Source organism: Pseudophryne corroboree, chromosome 3 (genome assembly GCF_028390025.1).
Source record: "Pseudophryne corroboree isolate aPseCor3 chromosome 3, aPseCor3.hap2, whole genome shotgun sequence".
Taxonomy (NCBI): domain Eukaryota; kingdom Metazoa; phylum Chordata; class Amphibia; order Anura; family Myobatrachidae; genus Pseudophryne; species Pseudophryne corroboree.
The window spans coordinates 703077126-703096106 of NC_086446.1; the positions used below are offsets into that span (position 1 = coordinate 703077126).

General features: G+C 45.8%; 1 protein-coding gene across 2 annotated transcripts in view; it reads right to left on the reverse strand.

Annotated features, from left to right (window-relative positions):
- The window catches only part of LOC135056644 (protein FRA10AC1), a 330853-nt gene that overhangs the window by 220574 nt on the left and 91298 nt on the right, over positions 1-18981 (reverse strand). Inside the window, exon 1 of one of the 2 annotated variants that reach the window (XM_063962082.1) lies at positions 2589-2657. The exons of the other annotated variant lie outside the window; for it this stretch is intronic. Within the exon in view, the coding sequence (XP_063818152.1) occupies positions 2589-2603 (15 nt within the window). The 5' untranslated portion in view covers positions 2604-2657. Of the gene's footprint in view, positions 1-2588; positions 2658-18981 lie in introns of those variants that run through there. 2 annotated transcript variants of the gene reach the window in all.

Sequence of the window (18981 nt, forward strand, 5' to 3'; positions counted from 1 at the left end):
GGCTTCTGTCTTCCGGCTCTGCGAGGGGGACGGCGGCGCGGCTCCGGGATCGGACGACCAAGGGTGCGATCCTGTGTACGATCCCTCTGGAGCTAATGGTGTCCAGTAGCCTAAGAAGCAGGACCTATCTTCAGTGAGTAGGGCTGCTTCTCTCCCCTCAGTCCCACGTAGCAGAGTCTGTTGCCAGCAGATCTCTCTGAAAATAAAAAAACCTAACAAAATACTTTCTTTTTAGCAAGCTCAGGAGAGCTCACTAAGTAGCACCCAGCTCGTCCGGGCACAGATTCAAACTGAGGTCTGGAGGAGGGACATAGAGGGAGGAGCCAGAGCACACCAGTATCCAAATTCTTTCTTAAAGTGCCCTGTCTCCTGCGGAGCCCGTCTATTCCCCATGGTCCTTACGGAGTCCCCAGCATCCACTAGGACGTTAGAGAAATAAAAAAAAACACTAACTATGACATTTTTTTATTTTGTATACATATTTACTAAGTGGGACAGCTTACAGGGGCAGTATGGGCATGTCCTACATTTACACTCTATTCAAGATGGCATATGGTTCAGTACAGTGGAAAGATTTTGCAATTACTGGTACTTTTTGGGCTGTCGTTACCAACACAAGCATCCAAGTGCTGCCCCTAGACACGTGCCTAATGGGCAATTTGCCACTGCACGTGTCCACTAATGATCCTACAGTCATTTCAGGACCATAGGCTTGATTCAGATGTGGATGGAGAGGATACATATGAAGTCCTGACAGATGGGATGCCGGCGGTCATATGACAGACACCGGCATCCCAAAGCACAGAATCCTGACAGGGGTTGGGTAAGTATACTAACCCTCCCTCCCCGCAGCCTAACCCTAAGGCTGTGTACACCCGATGCAATATTTCTTTCGTAAGAAAATATAATGCACATCACTCCATGTGTACAGTCCTTGCGATGCTGATGAGCGGTCCCGCGGGTTCGGCATCGCAAGGAAAAATAGACGGTGCAGGCAGCCCAACATTGACTATATTGGCGGGCCGGAGCCGATTAGTCAATGTTGGCCTGTTTACATTGCGCCGTGTGTACATAGCCTTACCTTCGTCCATTCCCCCACCCCCTCCTCTCCACGCAGCATAAACCTCACCTCCCCCCACCCTACCACTTATGAGTCCCGGCAGACCTCGATCAGGATACTGGCGTTCGGAATCCTGGCGCCAGCACTGCGATCCATTTTGGGATGCCGGTGCCGACATTCTGAGCAGTGTCGGGATTCTGGCGTCGGCATTCTAAATCACGGATGGAGAGTGCATTGCTGCTACTTACATGTTAGCAGTGATGCACAGAAAAGGTAATGCAGCAGGCTGCATCTGGTATAAGTAGATGCCTCCTGCATGCCTTTAAGATCACCTATGATACCATCGGCCTTCTGAGTGACCCATGAGCTTACACAAGCCAATCGTCGCAGCTCTTTCCAAGAGGCCAGGAAATCTCCGTCAGAAAGGCTAAAACACACTACCCGGCATTTGCCGGCCGGGAAAAAGCCGGACGGCTTTTTCCCGTTCCCGGCATTGTAGTTAACAGTGTGAGGGCTAGGGTCCCTTCACACTGCACGGCCCCGGCCCGGCTGCCAGGTTGCAGCCGGGTCTCACCACTGGAAGGTCCGGCGGCCGGGCGGCCGCCGGGCCGTCTTTGCAGCCAGTGAACCGTGTGTGTGAAGGGGAGCTTTCACACACGTTTTTTTCTGAAGCCGTGTCTGATGCTGCGCATGCGCACAGCATTACACACGGCTCAAAGCCGTCCTGTGTGACAGACTCTGCCGGTTTCTCCCGTATGGCAAAAAGCCGGACAAAGTTTGTCCGGCTTTTTGCCATCCGGGAGAAACCGCCAGTGTGTTACAGCCCGAAGACCTTGCACTCCCACAAAACGTAGATGTTTCACCGCCAACTCCCGGTCCCAAAATGGCTGCCTGTCAATCACTTGACATCTGCAGCCCTTCTGCATCCTGCAACGCAGTACCTGTATTACATATGCACAGTATGGGTTCTGCACACATGCAAAGTACCTAACAGTGGTACTCTATAACTACAGCAACAGCGGGACAACATGAGTGTGCCCCTACAATGAAAGTGCCAGGCTGCCCCCAGGTATCTATCCTCTATGTTATTAGGACTCGTCCTCACCTGACATAGGTGCCAGAGAGTAGGACTTTAAATCTGCACCGTGCAACATCTGCCCACTTACCGGAAACAGAAGGGTATAAGACAACACTGCATGAAATTATCAGATTTATATGTGGTGCTTAATAAATAAAAGAAAGTAATCACCTGCATTAGCAGATGTGTGACCTGACAATATTTGGAAACCTGTCAGTTTTCACCTAACAGATTATTCAATTGCAGAGCACATGACCCATGGAAATAATTGCACATTTCATGCAGGCTGTAGGGGCATGCACTAACATACTGCTGGGACTTGTAGTTCTACTATGACGCCACACAGAATGCATGAAATACAGATACACGAGAATCCCCCTTACACAGACAACGCTGACTCCTGCACAAGGGAGCTCAAAAACACACAGCTGCAACTGATAATGTACTTACATAATTAGACATCATTGTGTTGCAGCAGTAATAACACTCCCCTCAAAGGTGCCCAAGAATAAATAGTCCCGGCGGAAACAAATGACAGAAGTTAATCGTTCCGTAGTCTGCAGTACCAGCTGCACACACTAGGTGTCCTCGGTGTGGAGTTGGTTATGGCTAATACAGCTGCCTGGGCCTGCAGCATTCCTCTAGGTGTGTGTTGGGTTTGGGGGGTGGTTGGTTGGGAGTTAGGGTTATTTTTAGTAAAGCAAAAAATAAGTTTTCCTCCAGCATTTTAGCAGAGGAAAGCTTATAATATAAACTCTCTTTATAGAAAAACGTGTGGTGAAATCACTGATTTCTCTGCCTATCCGTTTGTGCACAGTCCCGTAGCTTTGGGTTTAAATGGGGGCTCTGCACAAACAATATTTATATAGATGAAAGCTTCTCTCAAAAACATAATGCCATCCCTGCTTGGGGTTATGGAGCATATTTATTATCATTATTAAAATATATATATATATATATATATATATATATGAAAAAGGGTGTTTTCACACCATTTTGACATTATTCTAGTAACACTTAAATGTATTTGGGGCAGTTTTCGTAAAAAACTACTCCAAAGCTTTTAAATTCCCTTTTTTTTTTAAGCAATAACATATAAGCATTGGAAATGCAATCTGGGCAAATTTACAAAATTCACAATGAGCCCTGTGATAAAACGTAGAAACACAGAATTTGACGACAGATAAGGACCACTTGGCCCATCTAGTCTGCCCCCTTTTTTTTTTGCCGTATTTTTATCTCAAACCTTATTTGATTCTTATTTCTTTGTAAAGATATCCTTATGTCTATCCCATGCATGTTTAAATTGCTCTAGTGTCTTAGCCTCTACCACCTCTAATGAGAGGCTATTTCACTTGTCCACTAGCCTTTCTGTGAAGTATTTTTTCCTCAAATTTCCCCTGAACCTCCCTCCCTCCAGTCTCAGTGCATGTTCTCATGTCCTATTGCTTCTCTTAATTTGAAGAATGTTTCCCTCCTGGACTTTTTTAAAACCCTTGATATATTTGAAAGTTTCTATCATCCACGATCAAATCCTCATTCTTTCACCTGAGGAACATAGCCAGAATCAAGCACTTAAGTCCTTCAGATGATCTGCCAAAGTCATACATTCATTTGTATCATCTCGATTAGACTACTGTAATGCCCTCTACCTTGGTCTCCCAGCAAAAGAATTGTACCGCTTACAACTGGTGCAAAACACAGCTGCCAGGCTGTTAACCAACCAGCCCCGTTCTAGCCACATAACATCCATACTCTACTCCCTTCACTGGCTGCCTGTAAGATGGCGAATCATCTTCAAGATTGGCTTATTGACTTTCAAAGCATTACATGACCAGGGCCTAAGGTACCTGAAACAGCTTCTGACCCCATACTGCCCCACTCGATTACTGCGATCTGTAGCTGAAGGTCTTCTAGCAGTACCTAGAATCTCCCGTAATTCATCTGGCGGTCGAGCTTTTAGTCATGCGGCACCAGCTCTGTGGAACTCACTTCCCCACACAGTTCGGGAGGCCCCAACTATAGAATCCTTCAAAAGTAGACCCAAGACTTTACAGTTTACTCAAGCATTTCCATAATGTCACTTTAGTATCTGTATGCTTCTGTACTTTATAAAAAAAACTGTTCTGTACTGCATTATTTTCTGTACTATATTATGCTATGTATCTGTTAAGCGCCTTGAGTCCTATTGGAGAAAGAGCGCTATATAAATAAAATTATTATTATTAATTATTATTATCATGTCCCCCCTTTCCCTTCTCTGCTCCAAACTATACATATTGAGATTTTTTTTAGTCTTTCTGGGTATGTTTTGTGATGTAGGCCATGCACCATTTTAGTTGCCCTTCTTTGTTCAGTCTCTAATGCAGCGGTGGTTAACCCGCGGCTCTCGAGCCGCATGCGGCTCTTTCTGTCTCTGCATGTGGCTCGTAAGCTCCCGCAGCGCCTCCCGCTGCCCTAGTCTGCAGTGCCCGGCGCCGGCCCTATGAGCCAATCAGATCTCGCGGACCGGCAGCCAATCAGGAGTCTTAGCTGCCGGTCCGCGAACTCTGATTGGCTCACGGAACGGTGCCTAATTAGAGAGAATCAACGCCGGCGGAGAGTGAAAACTGTGGTGCAGGAGAGGCTCACGCTGCGCTCTCCTCCCCTCACAAGCAGCAGACTGAGCAGAGCAGCAGCGCGACGGTGAGCAGCACTTGGGGGGGGCGCAGTGTGGGGACATGTGTATCTTACACTGGGGGCATATCTGGCACTGGGGGGACGTGTATCTGGCATTGGGGGCATATCTGGCACTGGGGGCAAATCTGGAACTGGGGGGGGACATGTGTCTCTGGCACTGGGGGCATATCTGGCACTGGGGGAACATGTATCTGGCACTGGGGGCATATCTTGCACTGGGGGGACGTGTATCTGGCACTGTGGGGACGTGTTTCTGGCACTGGGGGCATATCTGGCACTGGTGGGGACGTGTATCTGGCACTGGGGGGTTGTGTAGCTGGCAGTGGGGGCATATCTGGCACTGGGGAGACGTGAAGCTGACAGTGGGGGCATATTTGGCACTGGGGGCATATCTGGCACTGTGGAGGAATATATGTATCTGGCACTGTGGGGACATATATGTATCTGGCTCTGTGGGGGCATATATGTATTTGGCACTGTGGAGGCACCCATTTTTTGGTGTTTTTATATGTATGTGGCACTGTACAGGGGCTTTGTTTGTATGTGGCACTGTACAACATGACTAAAAATGGGGTTATGACACAAGGTCATACTCGTACAAACGTCAAACCGAAAGGTGTGTGCATAAAAATGGGGTGTGGTTTTGTGACAACTATGCCACGCCCCCATTTTTGCACGTGCGCCTTTGGCGCGCGCATGATATGGCTCTTACCCTTAACTACAGATCTTTTCTGGCTCTTTGCCACTGACTGGTTGGCCACCCCTGCTCAGGGCCGGCGCTACCACTAGGCAGCTTTAGGCAGCTGCCTATGGGCGGAGGCCATTGGAGGGCGGTACCTCATGCTGCCGAAAAATGCTTTCCTTAGCTGCTGAGCTCCTATTCCTTTACCAGAAGAGCAGGGATGCCGCGGCCGCCCGGAATCACTGAAGGTGCTCACGTAAAGTACGTTTTGTAAAGTACAAATATACATCCCGCCCTGGCACTGCTCCCACCGCGACAACATCCAACCTTCCCGCACCGCACCACACACACCCACAGCAACAGAGTTCCGTAATGTCTCCCTGCATGATACCCTCCCCCCTCCCACTGTTAGCATGTTATCCGCTCTGAACGGGATGCAATCGCGGGGGGGGGGGGAGAGAATGTAATACTATATGAGCGGGATGATCCCGCTCATATAGTATTACATCCTCCCCTCCCCCCCCCGCGCGATTGCATCCCGCACATATAGTATTACATCCTCTCCCCCCCCCACGATTGCATATCACAACACCCCCCCCCCCCCCCCCCCCCGACACTCCGCGACCCCCCCCCCCCCCCCCCCGCGTGCAATACTTCCCGCCCGCCCTGTGATCGCATGCCTTGCAGGAAGGGGGAAAGAGTGTACTGTAATATATATATATATATATATATATATATATATATATCTTGCTGCTGTGTTTTTAGAGGTCCAATATATGTTGAAAGAAAATCAGGCAGCACTCCGCAGGCTTACAAAGTATAATATATATATACCGCCACTTCTTCCACTGACCCGGAAACGAGGAACTGAAAGTGCAGCAGGAGGCGAAGGATGGAAGTGGCCATCCTGCTGCACATGTTGCTCCCCGTCCCTGTGCGGCTGCCGGCGACTGTGTAGAGCGCTGCACTAGCTCACAGCCGCCAGCCACCCACCGCACGCTGCTCACCGCCAGCCGCCCGCCGCCAGCAGCCCACCGCTCACCGCCGCCAGCAGCCCACTGCTCACCGCCGCCAGCAACCCACCGCTCACCGCCGCCAGCCACCAACAACAAATGAGGTAATGTTCCACTGCTGCCACCTCTCTCCCTGTCATTACCGTCCCTGTCCCTACTGTCACTCTCTCCCAGCTGTCACTGTCATCACTCTCTCTCTCCCTACTGTCACTGTTGTCACTATTTCTCCCTGTTGTCACTCTTTCTCCCTGTCGTCACTGTCTCTCCCTGTCGTCACTCTCTCTCCCTGTCGTCACTCTTTCTCCCTGTCGTCACTCTCCCTGTCGTCACTCTCTCTCCCTTTCGTCACTCTCTCTCCCTGTCGTTACTGTCGTCTCTCCCTGTCGTTACTGTCGTCACTCTCTCTCCCTGTCGTTACTGTCGTCTCTCCCTGTCGTCACTCTCTCTCCCTTTCATCACTCTCTCTCTCCCTGTCGTCACTCTCTCTCTCCCTGTCGTCACTCCCTCTCTCTCCCTGTTGTCACTCCCTCTCTCTCCCTGTTGTCACTCTGGCTGTCCCTGCTGTCACAATTTCAGCTCATTCAGTGTGCTACAATGTGAATTTTGGCTCATTCAGTGTGCTATAATGTGAATTTCGGCTCATTCAGTGTGCTACAATGTGAATGTTCGCTCATTCAGTGTGCTACAATGTGAATTTCAGCTCATTCAGTGTGCTACAATGTGAATGTCGGCTCATTCAGTGTGCTACAATGTGAATTTCAGCTCATTCAGTGTGCTACAATGTGAATTTCGGCTCATTCAGTGTGCTACAAGGTGAATGTCGGCTCATTCAGTGTGCTACAAGGTGAATTTCGGCTCATTCAGTGTGCTACAATGTGAATTTCGGCTCATTCAGTGTGCTACAATGTGAGTTTCGGCTCATTTAGTGTGCTACAATGTGAGTTTCGGCTCATTCAGTGAGCTACAATGTGAATGTCGGCTCATTCAGTGTGCTACAATGTGAATTTCGGCTCGTTCAGTGTGCTACAATGTGAATTTCGGCTCATTCAGTGTGCTACAATGTGAGTTTTGGCTCATTCAGTGTGCTATAATGTGAATGTCGGCTCATTCAGTGTGCTACAATGTGAATGTCGGCTCATTCAGTGTGCTACAAGGTGAATTTCGACTCATTCAGTGTGCTACAATGTGAATGTCGGCTCATTCAGTGTGCTACAATGTGAATGTCGGCTCATTCAGTGTGCTACAAGGTGAATTTCGACTCATTCAGTGTGCTACAATGTGAATTTCGGCTCATTCAGTGTGCTACAATGTGAATTTCGGCTCATTCAGTGTGCTATAATGTGAATTTTGGCTCATTCAGTGTGCTATAATGTGAATTTCGGCTCATTCAGTGTGCTACAATGTGAATGTTCGCTCATTCAGTGTGCTACAATGTGAATTTCAGCTCATTCAGTGTGCTACAATGTGAATGTCGGCTCATTCAGTGTGCTACAATGTGAATTTCAGCTCATTCAGTGTGCTACAATGTGAATTTCGGCTCATTCAGTGTGCTACAAGGTGAATGTCGGCTCATTCAGTGTGCTACAAGGTGAATTTCGGCTCATTCAGTGTGCTACAATGTGAATTTCGGCTCATTCAGTGTGCTACAATGTGAGTTTCGGCTCATTCAGTGTGCTACAATGTGAGTTTCGGCTCATTCAGTGAGCTACAATGTGAATGTCGGCTCATTCAGTGTGCTACAATGTGAATTTCGGCTCGTTCAGTGTGCTACAATGTGAATTTCGGCTCATTCAGTGTGCTACAATGTGAGTTTTGGCTCATTCAGTGTGCTATAATGTGAATGTCGGCTCATTCAGTGTGCTACAATGTGAATGTCGGCTCATTCAGTGTGCTACAAGGTGAATTTCGACTCATTCAGTGTGCTACAATGTGAATGTCGGCTCATTCAGTGTGCTACAATGTGAATGTCGGCTCATTCAGTGTGCTACAAGGTGAATTTCGACTCATTCAGTGTGCTACAATGTGAATTTCGGCTCATTCAGTGTGCTACAATGTGAATTTCGGCTCATTCAGTGTGCTACAATCTGAATTTCGGCTCATTCAGTGTGCTACAATGTGAATTTTGGCTCGTACCGTGTGCTTTAAGGTGAAAGGGGCACCAGTACTAGATAGTATAAGGGGTTCTACTACACTGGTCATGCCCCCTTTTTGGGTGACCACACCCCCTTTTTGGGTGACCATGCTCCCTTTTCTGGAGCGCATAATTACGTCCTTGACTTTTGCATACCCCCACTTCAAAATTTCCATTTCAACCACTGTGTATGTATATATATATATATATATATATATAGCCGTTTGTGGTGCCACCGTTAGACAGCTGTAGTAGAGGCCAGCTACTTGTCAGAGTTATATGGCGTGGTATACGGGCTGCGCTGCAACTTCCTGTCTGTTCGCTCCGCCCCTCTCGGCATGCAAAAGTAGGCAGACACTACACTGTCCTCCTAGTTCTGTGACAATGCAAGTTGTTATTATTATTATTATTATTAACAACAACAACAACAGATTCTTATATTCTGTTGCACTTTACAAACAGTCGTTACTGTCGTCTCTCCCTGTCGTTACTGTCGTCACTTTTTCTCCCTGTCGTTACTGTCGTCTCTCCCTGTCGTCGCTCTCTCTCCCTTTCATCACTCTCTCTCTCCCTGTCGTCACTCTCTCTCTCCCTGTCGTCACTCCCTCTCTCTCCCTGTTGTCACTCCCTCTCTCTCCCTGTTGCCACTCTGGCTGTCCCTGCTGTCACAATTTCAGCTCATTCAGTGTGCTACAATGTGAATTTTGGCTCATTCAGTGTGCTATAATGTGAATTTCGGCTCATTCAGTGTGCTACAATGTGAATGTTCGCTCATTCAGTGTGCTACAATGTGAATTTCAGCTCATTCAGTGTGCTACAATGTGAATGTCGGCTCATTCAGTGTGCTACAATGTGAATTTCAGCTCATTCAGTGTGCTACAATGTGAATTTCGGCTCATTCAGTGTGCTACAAGGTGAATTTCGGCTCATTCAGTGTGCTACAATGTGAATTTCGGCTCATTCAGTGTGCTACAATGTGAATTTCGGCTCATTCAGTGTGCTACAATGTGAGTTTTGTCTCATTCAGTGTGCTGCAAAGTGAATGTCGGCTCATTCAGTGTGCTACAATGTGAATGTCGGCTCATTCAGTGTGCTACAAGGTGAATTTCGGCTCATTCAGTGTGCTACAATGTGAATTTCGGCTCATTCAGTGTGCTACAATGTGAGTTTCGGCTCATTCAGTGTGCTACAATGTGAGTTTCGGCTCATTCAGTGAGCTACAATGTGAATTTCAGCTCATTCAGTGTGCTACAATGTGAATTTCGGCTCGTTCAGTGTGCTACAATGTGAATTTCGGCTCATTCAGTGTGCTACAATGTGAGTTTTGGCTCATTCAGTGTGCTATAATGTGAATGTTGGCTCATTCAGTGTGCTACAATGTGAATGTCGGCTCATTCAGTGTGCTACAAGGTGAATTTCGACTCATTCAGTGTGCTACAATGTGAATGTCGGCTCATTCAGTGTGCTACAATGTGAATGTCGGCTCATTCAGTGTGCTACAAGGTGAATTTCGACTCATTCAGTGTGCTACAATGTGAATTTCGGCTCATTCAGTGTGCTACAATGTGAATTTCGGCTCATTCAGTGTGCTACAATGTGAATTTCGGCTCATTCAGTGTGCTATAATGTGAATTTCGGCTCATTCAGTGTGCTACAATGTGAATGTTCGCTCATTCAGTGTGCTACAATGTGAATTTCAGCTCATTCAGTGTGCTACAATGTGAATGTCGGCTCACTCAGTGTGCTACAATGTGAATTTCAGCTCATTCAGTGTGCTACAATGTGAATTTCGGCTCATTCAGTGTGCTACAAGGTGAATTTCGGCTCATTCAGTGTGCTACAATGTGAATTTCGGCTCATTCAGTGTGCTACAATGTGAATTTCGGCTCATTCAGTGTGCTACAATGTGAGTTTTGTCTCATTCAGTGTGCTACAATGTAAATGTCGGCTCATTCAGTGTGCTACAATGTGAATGTCGGCTCATTCAGTGTGCTACAATGTGAATGTCGGCTCATTCAGTGTGCTACAAGGTGAATTTCGGCTCATTCAGTGTGCTACAATGTGAATTTCGGCTCATTCAGTCTGCTACAATGTGAGTTTCGGCTCATTCAGTGTGCTACAATGTGAGTTTCGGCTCATTCAGTGAGCTACAATGTGAATTTTAGCTCATTCAGTGTGCTACAATGTGAATTTCGGCTCGTTCAGTGTGCTACAATGTGAATTTCGGCTCATTCAGTGTGCTACAATGTGAGTTTTGGCTCATTCAGTGTGCTATAATGTGAATGTCGGCTCATTCAGTGTGCTACAATGTGAATGTCGGCTCATTCAGTGTGCTACAAGGTGAATTTCGACTCATTCAGTGTGCTACAATGTGAATGTCGGCTCATTCAGTGTGCTACAATGTGAATGTCGGCTCATTCAGTGTGCTACAAGGTGAATTTCGACTCATTCAGTGTGCTACAATGTGAATTTCGGCTCATTCAGTGTGCTACAATGTGAATGTCGGCTCATTCAGTGTGCTACAATGTGAATTTCGGCTCATTCAGTGTGCTATAATGTGAATTTCGGCTCCTTCAGTGTGCTATAATGTGAATTTCGGCTCATTCAGTGTGCTATAATGTGAATTTCGGCTCATTCAGTGTGCTACAATCTGAATTTCGGCTCATTCAGTGTGCTACAATGTGAATTTTGGCTCGTACCGTGTGCTTTAAGGTGAAAGGGGCACCAGTACTAGATAGTATAAGGGGTTCTACTACACTGGTCATGCCCCCTTTTTGGGTGACCACACCCCCTTTTTGGGTGACCATGCTCCCTTTTCTGGAGCGCATAATTACGTCCTTGACTTTTGCATACCCCCACTTCAAAATTTCCATTTCAACCACTGTGTATATATATATATATATATATATATATATATATATAGCCGTTTGTGGTGCCACCGCTAGACAGCTGTAGTAGAGGCCAGCTACTTGTCAGAGTTATATGGCGTGGTATACGGGCTGCGCTGCAACTTCCTGTCTGTTCGCTCCGCCCCTCTCGGCATGCAAAAGTAGGCAGACACTACACTGTCCTCCTAATTCTGTGACAATGCAAGTTGTTATTATTATTATTATTAACAACAACAACAACAGATTCTTATATTCTGTTGCACTTTACAAACAGTGATAGAACAAAGCTGGGTAATTACAGACTAAGCAGTAGGAACAGGGTCGGCTCTAGGACGCTATGATCTGGGGGGTCTGCTTATCATAAAATTAAGGATAACTGTGAGAGATGCATCCTTGTTTAACTTAACCAGACTATGGCGTTTGAACTTCTAAGATGTCACCTCCAGACTTTCACCTGGGGGTACTGGATAGTAGGTACTGGTGTGTGGTTTGGGAATGAAGGAGGGGGCAGCATGCTGAAGTTTTGCCTAGGGCGTCGAGAAACCTTGCACCGGCCCTGCCCCTCCTCTAATGTATTAATATCCTTTTGAAAATATGGCCTCCAGAATTGAACACAGTATTCTAGATGAGGTCGTACCAATGACCTATACAGTGGCATTATTACTTCTTTCTTTCTGCTGCTGATTCCTCTCCCAATGCAGCCAAGCATGTGACTAGCCTCCCTCATTGCTTTGTTACATTGCTTACCTGCCTTTTAGTCACCTGAAACAGTGACTCCTAGATCCCTTTCCTCCTCAGTAGTTACTAGTATAGTGCCACTTATACTGTATTTAGACTTTGGATTTTTGAGACGCAAGTGCATGATTTAGCATTTTTGGGCATTAAACTGTAATTGCCACACTTTTGACCATTCCTCTAGTCTACCTAGATCCTTAATCATTTGTTTTACCCCACCTGGTGTGTCTACCCTGTTGCATACCTTTGTGTCATCTGCAAAAAGGCATACTTTCCCTTTAATGCCATTTGCAATGTCACCAATAAAGATATTAAAAAGCACTGGTCCAAGTACAGATCCCTGGGGTATTCCACTGGTAACATTTCCCTCCCGTGAATGCACTCCATTTACGACAACTCTCTGTTTTATATCCAGCAACCAAGATCTTATCCATTCAATAATCCTAGTATCCAATCCCAAACTTTCAAGTTTATTTAGCAGTCTGCTATGTGGAACAGTGTCAAAAGCCTTACTAAAGTCTAGATAAGCTATATCCATGGCTCAACCTTTATCGATCACTTTAGTCACATAGTCCAAAAAGTCTACTGGCTTTGTTTGATGTAATCTCCCCCCAGTGAATCCATGCTGTTTGGGATCTTATAAATTGCTGGATTTCAGATAATCTACAACTCTTTCTTTTAAGAGTGTTTCCATCAATTTCCCTACTACTGATGTAAAACTCACTGGTCTGTAGTTGTTTGCCTCTTCCTTGCTTCCACTTTTGTGCAGTGGGACTACGTTCGCTCTTTTCCAGTCCTCTGGAATTACTCCTGTATCTAATGACTGGTTGAATAATTCTGTTAATGGTGCTACCAGCACCTCTTTAAGTTCTTGTAGTATCCTTGTATGTATCCCATCTAGCCCCATAGAGTTGTCTACTTTCAGCTTTGAGAGTTCTGTTCGGAACTTCTCCTCTGCAAATGTACTTGTTTCATTTTCCTGAATATCACTGCAGCTTAACTGTGGCCCCTTCCCCTCTCTTTCAGTAGTGAATACTGAGCAAAAATAATTATTAAGATGATCTGCTATTACATTGTCTCCCTCAACTACGCCAGCTTCAGCACAGGGCTCACTGTGATATGCTGCCTTCTGCACAACTTTCTCTGCCCCTAGGCAGAGAAAGCTGTACGGGGACCCGGCTGTTTACACAAAGCAGGATGGATCCATAGATTCATTTTTTTTGCACAAATTCTGACACAACCATATTGTCAAAGTCAGAAAAATATCACGCTGCACATTGCCATATATGCACCTCATGCGTGTGCCCGCTGCACGGGCATGAGCTCTCCCGTGCGTGCGTATACTCGCAGTCGCGTGCACTCGCAGGCGCACGGTATGCGCATTTACGGTAGAGTTTGTGCGCGTCTAGCGGGCGACTCAATCGTTACATATTTTAGTCATATAATGTATTTTGTAGATTATGGTCCTGTTGATAGAATCTGAAAGTTTAGTTAATGTAGCATGTTCAGAGACAAAGAGATCCCTCTTTGTTTGATACGAAGGGTCAGACAGGGGTTACACAGTGGTGTTTAGTATCCATCGGAAGGGTATATAATTAGCAATATTCCGGTGTTGGTTAGAAACGGATTAATCGCTCGTGCGTATAGTTATGACTATAAGAAGTTTATGGACATTTACTATATTTGCAGTTTATTACCCATGCGGCGGGAAACCTGAGTTTCCCTCCCACTTGAGCAGTTTGAAATAGTCACAGCCCACCTGTATGAACCAACCTATGACCTTTTGTTATAATGCGGAGACGGATTCCTGTGTCCAATGAACAATAAGAATACAGGGACCATTGTACTGTACTGTGTGTAAGTGTATATAAAGACAAGCCGACCTGGGCCAGCTCCCATTCTACTCTTCTCAACGGTTCTCATCACTGATAATCGGGAGCTGGATATCCAGGAAGGCGCATGCGATTGTTTCCCCTTGTGCGTAAGTTCTCTGCAGCCATTTTACCTCCTATTTTGTTGTAAGCCATTCTCTCTCTCCTTCCCCTTTAAATGTAATTGTGTTGCTATTGTATTTTAACGTGTAGTAATTCTGTTAGATATTTATGTTAGCCTGGTAGTGTATAAACTGTACTGTATATTCTTTTGCAATTGAACGTTCATTCTCTCTCTTAAAGGTGTTAGAACCTTAGACCGGTATTTGAGTGTTTATTATATTTCTAAGGGTTCTCTGAGCGTTTCAGTCGCTCATACAGCATTTAAACTAACAAGGTTACATTGCGTTGCATCTACACATTATCACTGCATAAAGGTTTACAGTATAAGTACATTCTTTAAAGTATAGTTATTAAGGTTTAATTCTGTGAGCGTCAGCGCCGCTTGTGATCTCCTCGTGGTCTCGAGCGTCCGCTACGCTGGTAGCGTATCATTACGGTAATCGGCAGCCTATGGTGTGCTTGATACCAACAGCGTATTCTCGCGAACGTTTGTGTCGCTCGAGCGGCTCGCTCCCGATACAGCGTCCGCTACGCTAAGGGCGTACCCTTACGGTACCTCGTGCGCCAATTGCGTACTGTGTCTCTTAACCTTTTATAGTGTTTAACATAGGGTAAATCTGTAGGCTTTATCATTTGGGGGCTCCTCCGCTCTTCACATATCTGCACTAGGTAACTTTAGCAGACATTATCGGTCAGCAAAGGGCGGGAAGGTGGTATCCCTCGCAGTGCTGACCAGATAAGCATCTGCTTCGCTTAGTAAGGAGTGCTGAGGGAATCCGGAACCGGAAGGTAAGAACAGTACGTTATTGTCTTTTAAAACTGTTTAGTTTCTGTTTTGCATACGTACGCATAAGCACACACACCTGTATTTCTTGTTTAGTAGTATTTGTCCGTATATCATTCTCCTGATTGCCACATACCAGTGATAACGTGCTGAGAGATTTGTTGTTATTAATAGTTAAAAGATAAAAAGTAATATTTAAGGGAATAGTTGTAAAAGCATGCACACAGTCTCGCCTAGAAATACAAGGGAGATTTGGGTGGTGTCCAGTGAATGATTACACTTAAAGATCATTTACATTGATAAACGTGTAGTGTGTTACTGTGGACGTACTTGGTCTGTGTACACGTGTCCTTACAAGGGCAGGGCGTACGCAACGCAAGGGTCGACGCACGGAGCGTATATTACACAACGGAGCGTATGGATACGCCCACATAATACAAACCGCACAATAGTATTGTTTTAGTAGGCGATAAGGAAGTAACGCAATAATAACGCAAATCTATCTCAAATCCAAAAGTTAAAGTTAAAAGAAAAAAAAACCTTCTCTGTTGCAATTCTTCTGGGTTAGACTATTACTGAATGAAAGGAATTCTGTACAGAAATAAGAGTGTTCGAATGTAAGAGTATGTATATATAAGATTTCTCTTCTTTTACGAACGTGGGAACCATAGGCCAGTAGAAAGAGGTACACCAGCGAGAGTGATAGCGTGGGGTGGCTTGGGAGGCGTCCCTTGTTAGTCTCGACTTATTAATGAGCAGTAGAGTCTGCTGTACATAACAGACCAGGAGGTCAAGGACCAGGAGGTTCAGGTACAGCAGACTAGAAGTAGAGAGCACAACCGAAGAGGGTTGGTGCGAGACCCATATAGGCCAATAAAGCTCATTGCTGAAGGAATTCGCAGCCGAAATTTTCGATTCCACTGATCGTTCCGCACATAAGATTAGTTGCTTGTGTGCAGATACGATTGTACCGCATGTGATTGTGTGCATTAGCGTGTCTTGAATATTCATAAGAACGCTACTTGCACATTGTTAACGTGATTTGTGTAATTTTTTTATTTTAAGGGAAGTAGCCCGATCACTCAGGGACATTCCAACGACTGATACTTGCTGGGGAGGATAGCATACTTCCACACGCCCGAGCAAGTAGACGTTCATAGGTGCCCTAGGTTGGGTACGGAACCTCTGGGAACTTTGGTCGCCGTATTGGCCAGCGTGGGCAGGAGTTAAGTGGGCGGACCTCGAGGCAAAACCCCCACCGCAGCCTTACCCCGGACATCTTGGTTTTTGTAAGGGTTGCCGAAGACCCTGATTTGAAGTCAGAGGTAGTGAAAGCAGCACCTGCAAAGATGGGGGCCAGTTGTTCAGGTAAGGGGCGATCAACCGAGGTTCAGGTTGATTTGGTAAACTGACCAATCGGGTCGGCAAGGTATATCATGTGTGAGAAATATGGTCATCACACAGAGATGTTGTGCAATGAATGGGAAAGGATGACTGTGCATGACGGGGAGAAGTTTCCCTGGGTAGGTAGTTTTAACCCAGAAGTATTACAGAATTTAAGGAGAAGAGTTTGCCTGATTAAATCTTCAAAAAGGCGTATTAGACATTATGACTATTTAACATTGTGGCAACAGGAAGGTGAAATACAAAGGGGGTTGGCGCAAGCCACTGGATCTAACCCTATCAGGAAACTGATAGCCACTGCACCCCCACCACCATACATACCTGGAGAGAAATTGGTTGCAGAGAATGGCACACAAGGTTATGATAAATGTATAGAAGTTAAAGATAATGTAACTAAAGTAATTAATGCTAACACTAATCCGTGCAAGTTGTACCCTGTTTTGAACTTTCCCCAGGATTGTGACCAAGAGGATGAGCCCACAACGATATCAGCACTCTCCCTAGCAGCCACCATATCAGAAACAGCAGTGGGCACGACCCAACCCGTAAGATTAGTAGCAAAGGCCCCTAGCGGAGGGACAGGTGAGGTCGTATCGACTGGTAAGTACGGCACCATACACTATGCTGAAACCATTTCACCACATGTTGTAGAATCTACTCAGAATGATGTTATTGGACTTAATCCCGTTAGGGTAATAGCAGTGCCAAATGGGAAAACTGAAGCCTCAGGAGCAACTCCTGTCAGGAACATCGCCATGCACTGTCCCTTTTCCCGAGCAGAATTAAGATCAATGATGTCTGAATTCCCTGATCCTAGGAAAGATTTAGTTGCATGTCAAAAGTATATTAGAGAGCTAGGAAATTCTGCAGAGCCAAATAACAAAGACTGGAGGACAGTTTTGAGGGCATGTTTACCCCCCAATGTTGATTCGTTAAAGTTTATCGCTGATTGCAAGTTAGATGAGGAAGTACCACTAACAGACGAGTATAATCAGGATAATGTAAAGAGAATCAACTTACAGTTAGGAGTATATTTTCCTGCAGTAGTAAAGTGGAATAAAATCTTTACAATAAAACAAAAAGAAGGTGAATCCACACCAGAGTATTTTCACCGGGCTCTGCAGGATATGGCTAGGTACACTGGTATAGATGACATTAAAACTAATGTACACCACAGGGAAGTAGCTGTCTCTGTATTAATGGATGGGTTAAAAGAGGTTTTAAGGAATAGGATACAAACCACTAGGCCTGATTGGAGAGGTATGTCGGTGGATGCATTGGGAGAGGCTGCTGCTGGGCATGATCGGAATATCATCAGACACAGGGAGTCACAGAGTGATAAGCTAATGGCTGTGAGCATACAGGCCCTTACTACCTGGCCACCTCAGCCCAGAACTGTGACCCCTGTGGGTAAGTCAAGAGGTATAAAATGTTATTGTTGCCACAGAGAGGGACACATGGCACGTGATTGTAAAACAAGACAAATACAAAATTCATATCAACCCCCTAGACAACGACCTGATACGAGACATTGGGATCAAGTACTGCAGAAGCAGAGCTATGAGCCACATGCAGGGGAAACAAAAAGGTATCCCCCAAGAAGAGACTGGCAAATCTCTGATAGTTCCCATCTACCCACACCACAAGTAATTGCTGCCAGTGCGATTCAGGGAGGTCACCATACCCAATAGGGGTGTGGCCATACCTGTAATCTGCAGCCAGTGAAATTAATTGCGAGTCTTGGAAGTGAACCCGAGGTCACAATTGATGTAGCTGGTAAACCATTAAATTTCCTTGTAGATACGGGGGCGGCCAAATCAGTGATAAATTCGACAGTGGGCATGAGAACCACTGGTAAGACAATTCCAGCCATGGGAGTAACGGGAGTAGTACAGCACTACCCGGTTAGCAAACCAGCAGAGATTACAATAGGGCCGTTGCATACCAAGCATTCCTTTTTGCTGGCTGCATCGGCACCGACTAATCTCCTGGGAAGAGATTTATAGTGTAAAATGGGGTGCGTCATATATTGCACTCCTGAAGGTGTGTTCCTAGACATACCTGAGAACCACGCTCAGGAAGTGCAAGATATGCTAGACTCCCCATCAAAATTAATGTCACATACTGTTATGATAAATAGGAGTCCATCCCAGGTAGAAGAAATGACATCCCAAATACCAGAGTCACTTTGGACTAAAGATGGACAAGACACTGGATTAATGGCAAACGTAGCTCCAGTAGTTGTGCAAGTAAAAGATGGTAGGATAGCTCCAAAAATCCCACAATACCCTCTGAAGCCAGAGGTGGAGTTAGGAGTGTACCCCGTAACAGAGCGCTTGCTACAACAGGGCATTCTGGTAAGAACATCCAGCACTGCCAATAGTCCCATCTTCCCTGTTAAAAAGAGTGGGGGGAGGGGTTACAGGCTAGTGCAGGATCTAAGGGGGATTAACAAAATAGTTGAGAGTCAGTTCCCCGTAGTGCCAAATCCAGCTGTCATCCTTATGCAAATCCCTCCCACTGCGAAATTTTT